This window comes from Limulus polyphemus, unplaced genomic scaffold (assembly GCF_000517525.1).
Source record: "Limulus polyphemus unplaced genomic scaffold, Limulus_polyphemus-2.1.2 Scaffold2389, whole genome shotgun sequence".
Lineage (NCBI taxonomy): Eukaryota > Metazoa > Arthropoda > Merostomata > Xiphosura > Limulidae > Limulus > Limulus polyphemus.
The window spans coordinates 31660-39176 of NW_013667999.1; the positions used below are offsets into that span (position 1 = coordinate 31660).

General features: G+C 33.2%; 1 protein-coding gene across 3 annotated transcripts in view; it reads right to left on the minus strand.

The window, feature by feature from the left end:
• Positions 1 to 7517, minus strand: part of LOC106466822 (cytoplasmic polyadenylation element-binding protein 2-like) — a 35755-nt gene that overhangs the window by 16321 nt on the left and 11917 nt on the right. For 2 of the 3 annotated variants that reach the window (XM_013927124.2, XM_022394903.1), the window contains one exon: positions 935 to 1111. In XM_013927124.2, the coding sequence (XP_013782578.2) occupies positions 935 to 1111 (177 nt within the window). Of the gene's footprint in view, positions 1 to 934; positions 1112 to 5475; positions 5503 to 7517 lie in introns of all 3 variants that reach the window. The other variant, XM_022394902.1, reaches the window with a different exon arrangement.

The following is a 7517-nucleotide window of genomic DNA, read 5'->3' on the forward strand; positions in this document are numbered from 1 at the left end:
GAAGCCAACGATACAGAGACCAGTACGAAGATACGTCCCGTAAAATTAAGAGACTTTGTTGAATTGTAATTTTGTGATTGTAATTCTGAACATTTAATTAAGTTATTGTTAATTGTTATTGGTTTATTGTAAGTGGCTATTGTTCGGGAAGAACAATACTAAGGAGGGGGCAGTGTTGCGTCAGCGAGATCACGTGACTAGTGTCACGCCACTCGTTCTCTCGAACCTTCGGGAATTGTCGGGAGATTACTAGATATAGGGTAGTCTGGTTTATATATATAAAATGATGACAACGTGACGAGAGAATGTGTGTAGGTAGTGAGTAATTGAACTGCAGTCAGAAGTATTGTTGAAGTTTGTTGTTATAGCATTTGTTATTGAGCGACTGTTGAAAATAAGTGTATCGGTAAAGTTATATTTGGAAAGAATAAACCAGTTTTATTAAGAAAGGACTTGTGTCGCTAATGTTTTGTGGGAACGAAGTTACGGAAAATAAATTAACAAACGGAGATGTAACAATATGTTAACAAACAACTGTAACCTTTACCTAAGAAATGTAAATATGTTAACAAACAACTGTAACCTTTACCTAAGAAATGTAAATATGTTAACAAACAACTAACCTTTACCTAAGAAATGTAAATATGTTAACAAACTTCTGTAATGTTTGCCCAAATAATACAAATGTTCCAAAACTACAGACATTTTTTTTGTACAATTTCATAATTCATACATACTATCAGATGTAGTATGGTTCATCATTAATACAATACTTAACTAAGACATTCCCAGGTGGTACAATTTAAAATACTGTTAAGCTATCTTTTGTATTAAATATAAACGTCTTATACCCTAGATCGAAAAGTCACACATTGAATAATCCCAGCAAAATTTTGTAGCATATTTATTAACAAAAATGTCATTCTAAGTGTACCTTCATCAATATCTGGAGGAAGGCCTCCGACAAAAACTTTACGAGAATAACGGCCTAAACTTTCATCTATCCTATCAAACTTCTGGTGGAACATGGATGTAGGACCCACTGGAGCCAGCTGTTCTAATTGTCTGTCAACTAGCACATGGTTCTCTTCCTGGAAGTATGCTGGTTTGACTGAAAGAAGAAAGTATAGCATAACAGCACTGGTAAACAATCTTGATGGTGCATTAAATTCTATGGCAGTATACATGTACACTCAACTGGCACACAGTATCTATAAGCAGATGTTCAAAATGTATTGTATGAAAATCATATACAAGCACAGTTGTAGCCTCTACAATGTACGACTTCATACTGTAATCATTAAATTCTAACATTACATTCCTTCCCACAATTCTCTCTGAAATCCCAATATCTGCATACATTTTTCACTAGTTTGATCATTTTTTTAGATTATTTACATTTCAAAAATCAAATTGACAGCAATTTTCACTGAACCCATTTACTGAAACTAATTAATATTTAACCTTCTAATTATTAATTTTTAAATTGTTCACAAACAGAAACGTCCACATATTACATCACCGTAAGTAAGTCGAAAGTCAAAATCAACGTAAAGTACTAATGAAAACAACCGAGTAAAATCACAACCTTTCTATGTAAAATAGACAGAGTGCTTAATTGGATTATTGATGGTGCTTTTAATTTCTTCTGTGTGACTCGGTGTGACTCGCACGTAACCAAGAAAATTATCGACCCACAAGCAATTTAGTGCATAAATTATTTAGAAAAATGTGTTGGAAAAAACATTGGATCCCATTAGTAATTTTAGGGCTAACAAATACTTTCTCATATTTGTTTCATAAATTATAAAACTAATCATGAAACATAAATATGTATATGTAAAGATCACCAAATGAGAAGCAAAGTGTTCTGGAGAAACATGGAAGAAAAGCAATTGATGTGCAGCTAAAATGATAAGCACTTCATACGTCGTTTGAAATCTGTATATTTATAATAGGTTTAACTATCAATTTCAAACAATAGCTAACAACACACCGAGCTTTTGGAGAAAAGCAGCTTCAAAGTACTCTAATGAAAAAGAAAAATTAAATGATACAAAGCATGTCAAAAGCTGAATTTCACTACTCAGATCACATGTTTAAAGAACATACTTTACATATATGAAAAAAACCACAGTAAATGGAACAAACTGTCAGAAGTCTGATATCAGGGAAACTAGTTACGACACATTAGTGTGTCCTCCATTTACTTTGTTTTTTTCACTAATTTCTGTACACGACATTGTGTTCTTTTATTATTAATAATTGCTAAACTTATTATCATTACAAAAATGAACATTTTCCTTATCTGAAAATATATTTCAGATAGATATTCACCTCTCTGCATCACAATGAGCTGTTACATCATGCACACTGCCACGTAATTTCCTGTACGTCTCCTACCCGTCTATCATTAGATTAGACTACAGCCCTCCACCAATAGGAGGGCATCACATCATCCATGTGTAGTTATCCTCATGAGTACTAGCATGGCAAAAATGGCAAACTAAATGCAACGATTTGAGGAGGAAGATTGCGAGGTGGTGCATAGAGATCAGTATCTATCTGAAATATATTTTCAAGTAAGGAAAATGTTAACATCAGAAACACTACTCACCTCTCTGCATCACAAAAATCTAGAATCACAACTGAAGATGATGGAAGGGTCAGTGCAAATAAATTACATATACGAGCTCCTTTGTGAAAACAACTTCAGAAAGGAAAAGTCCAAAATAGTGTAACATCCACGAGGCAGGGAGGGTTACTTAGTGGAGAGCACTCGGTGAAAGACTGCACCCTTGTCAAGCGGGGAACACTCTTCACCCAAAAGAGATAGCAGAGCAAAAGATATTGTTATAAGAATCTTTTGGTGGGTGCTAACATGAAGTTGAGGTGGGTAAAATGGCAGATTGCTTAACCGTTCATTATCTCACAGGCGGACAACTGTGTAGGAGTATGTGGTGTAGCTAAGGCTATATGTCAAGCTGTTCCATATTGGAGAAATACTTACACGAGATACCACAAAATCAAATGCAGGGAGTAGCATCCCACATCTGTGTACTTAGGAGAGCCCAAAACCATCTGGGTGGACGTAACCACTGGGAATGACTTGGTTCATAATGTAATGGGGTGTCCTGTACTTCACTACCAGGTAATACCCCAGCTCTACTTCCCAAGTGAGTGATGCATCCATTTGGTATTGTACCAGTACATCGGAATGTGGAACTTTCCATATCAACTTCCACAGAGGCTTGAAATTGGGGAAGCAAGGGTTCTCCAATACTCTAACAGAAGAAATAGGGGGAGGGAGATCATTCATGTGGGCAGGGAACACTGGTCTATTTTCATCAGGCACAATCATCTGAAATTATGTTCCCAGTGAGAGACAGTTCAATGGGTTACCACAATCAAAGACAACAGATATGAGAACAGGCCTGGTGTTTTTTTTTTATTCTTTTTTTTTCGTCGAAGCAATCTTGCAGAAAATTCCATTTAAACAGCAGGCAATGAGTAGTGCACAGATGGTCTTAGCACTTTATATGAGGTGGGGAGGGAGATAAAAAGAAATCCAGAAGATGGAGGCTCCTGTAATGAATCAATCTAAGACACATCAAACACTACTAGAGAAACAGATAGAATGTTACATACCTGAATAATCAGAATTGCAAAGAAAGAAGGTGGAGATACCCGTTTTTCATCTGGAAGAGAAGAGCCAGAAGCAAAGGCATGCAAAGGGAAGAACAGGCCAAAGTTGTGATTAGATGAGGCAGGCTCAGCAGAAGCAAAAGAAACAGAACAATGAAGGACCTGAAGGAGATAGGTATGAGGCAGAAGACTGCCAACAATCGGATGTACAATGTGATAACATTGTTGATAAAGTGCATCAGTTGCCATTTAAACAGCAGGAGCAGAATCCTGAAGTGGAATGTCAGAATCTTAAGATGAAGCAGAAACGTTGATCTAAGAATTCATGGTCAAAAATGGTTGTTGTTTTTTGTAAGGCGGTTAAGTAGATGAAAGTACTCATAGTTTAACAAAAAAAAAAAGAACTATGACAAACTAAATGAGTAAGACAATGAAAAAAAGTAATAGACAAATGTCAATCCCACAAAATTAGGAAAAAGCACATAAAAAAAAAGATCTGAACACTAGCAGTGTTGAGAAAAGAATGAACCTATTTTCATATGCTAATACTCGTGGGGATTACTGCACATGGCAGACAGATGGGTCACCCTCCTACTGGTAAAAGGCTATAGTCTAATGATCACTACCTCATAGGATGGCACAATATGCATTAGCATGTACATGGGTAAGAGCTTTGTTCAAGGCTCGCAGCATGTGCAGGAAATTACAGAGTAGTGCACATGAGGTGACAGCTCTTTGTGATGCACAGAAGTAAGCTGTGTTTCTGAAATATGTGTTTGTAACATGTTTTATAGTTTCTCTCTCTCTCTAAGTTTCAAAAGTCCACAAGACATTTTATCTTCATTAACTGAGAAAACCAGAACAAACTACACTTCTTTCGCTCATCTGAAGAGTTACATATTAGGTCAATTTTAGCCTTACATTAGCCCTTAATTAAAATATTACAACAATATTAATGTTAATACAATAATGATAAAGTCAGAATAGGTCATGAAAGCAGTTCATATTACTAATAGTATTGTCACATAAAAATATCTCAACAACACCAGCTGTATTATTACACAAATATTAGTCCAACAGAAGGCCTAATTGTATAAATGTAGTCCAACACCAAAGTAAAATTGTTATAATAAAGTAAGCCAAACACGGACAAAATGTTACAGAAAGTTGTCTCAAAATAGATCATACTGTTACTACAAGAAAAGAAAAAAAAACAGCCAATGCAAACTCTACTGTGACTATTATATCTAAATACAGCCTAACAATACCAGTCATATTGTTACAATAAAAGTAGCCTAACCAAGTTAAAGTCATTGTAACATAGAATTCCCTATCATAAAGTCAGATTATCACATGAATTAAGGTTAAAATCATCAAATTAACAATATCAGACATACTGCTACTCAAAAAACAGCCCAACAGGCAGCCATAAAAGTAGCCTAATCTTACAACTATTATTTTTAAATAAAAGTCCAACAATACCAGTGATATTGTTACAATAAAAGTAACCTAATCTTACAACTATTACTTTTAAATAAAAGTCCAACAATACCAGTCATATTGTTACAATAAAAGTAACCTAATCTTACAACTATTTTTTTTAATAAAAGTCCAATAATACCAGTCATATTTTTACAATAAAAGTAGCCTAATCTTACAACAATTACTTTTGAATAAAAGCCCAATAACACCAGAGATATGTTATTCAAATCAATCTAACAAAAATCATACTTTTCATATAAAAGTAGACTAACAATACCAGTCATAAATATCATACATGTGTTAAACACTGCAATATCCAAGTCAATATGGCATTCACATAACTATTACCTTGCTTACGTCCAAAACTCTGAGCAGCTTGAAACAGAAAGTACTTAATCTTATTTTTCAGTTAACCTTGATGTAACTTTCAAATTAAATTTTAATAGAGAATCTACAGCACTGCTATCCAATACAAATGCAAAAAACAAAAGGAACAAGAGTTATTAATAAGTGAAAATAGTGTGCTTTGTTGTTTAAGAGTTATTGTACAAAAATTAGAAATGTTATGACTCATACATTCAAAATGTAGTTCACAATAGCTATTAAAGATTTAACAGTGAGCATATTTTAGCTTATGTACAGCACATCATAGACAGACATATAGTTTGCACAATGTAGATAACACGTATGTACTAAAAAAATTTCATATTATGTTTATAATTCTTCATAATTAATATCACATGTTACATGTATATATATTCCTTGACCTCAGGTCAATAACATTTAGACTATTATGTCCAAACAGTTGTACAAAATACATTACATGTACTTAGAAGATATGTAGTGCCATTAGTATGAGCATGAAATAAGTCTATCACACGCATAATGGCCCAACATTCTTCTCTTAATTTGGGGTCATTACGAAGTATTTCCCAAAATTAATGAAACTCACAAAATGGACCAAAACAAAATAAGAATCAAGCATTTGCCATCTTTTCTCTCCATAAAAGTAACTAAAAAGAACACACTGATCAGCACATCAATTTGTAATATTTATAGCTTTATAAGGATAACATAATAATCTATAATAATAATAATAAAAGAGCATGTCTATAGGTCTGTGTGCGACTGCCATAACTCCAAGAGGAAAGAACCTAGAAACCTAAAGCTTTGCACCCACACTCAGTTGACCCTGAGGGTGTGCACCTGGGTATTATTACTTATCCATGTGCATGCATGCACCTTTTTTAATGAGGCAAGCTAGCGAAAAAACACATAGAAAAGAAGTGGTTCCTTATATAATAACTTCAAACATTTTGAAAAGCCAGTGCATTTTGGTAACAATGTGTTCCAACAGTGACTTTTACATTATGTTGCTAAGCAATAAAAATATAACCTAATATTGTTGTTAAGAGGCTATGTGCTGAAAGTACAAAATGAAATGTATAAATTATAAAACTAAAAAAAAAATTTGTTGTTTTCTAATTTTGGTGCTCCATTAATTAAAGAGGTTTGTTTTTTATTATTTAAGTTTAAAATCGGAGGACAAGACTGGGGGAAGGTTACCTTTATAAACAGGCTACATCCCATAATGAAGCAACAAAAGTATATAGGTTATACTTTTATGCTAAAATGAGTTCAGTATACACACACACTGATATAGTCATCTGAAATAAATCAATTTAATAACCCAAGTGAAACCAGCTACTTTCACTATATTGTAATATTTGGTTTCACAAAGATAGCGTAATAATTTGTAATATTTGGCTTTATAAGGATAACATAACAATTTGTAATATTTGGCTTTATAAGGATAACATAACAATTTGTAATACTTGGTTTTATAAGGATAACATAACAATTTGTAATATTTGGCTTTATAAGGATAACATAACAATTTGTAATACTTGGCTTTATAAGGATAACATAACAATTTGTAATACTTGGCTTTATAAGGATAATATAACAATTTGTAATACTTGGCTTTACAAGTATAACATAATTTGTAATACTTGGCTTTACAAGTATAACATAATTTGTAATACTTGGCTTTACAAGTATAACATAATTTGTAATACTTGGCTTTACAAGTACTTTACAACAAAGAGAAAGAAATGTGGCTACTAAAAGCTTCTTTCAAGATGAATACTACTGTCTTAGCTTTTTCGTGTGTGTAACTGTTGAAATGTAACTTCGTATTACTCTATACAAAACCTTGTTAAATTTAATACACAGTTATATATGCACCTATTTATGTAAATAGAACTGAATCTGTCATGACTGTTTAATTATAGAAAAAAATATTCAAATTGCATTTGTTAATATAGCCATGTGGAATGCTATATATGTGTGTGTGTGTGTGTGTGTGTGTGTGTGTGTGTGTGTGTGTA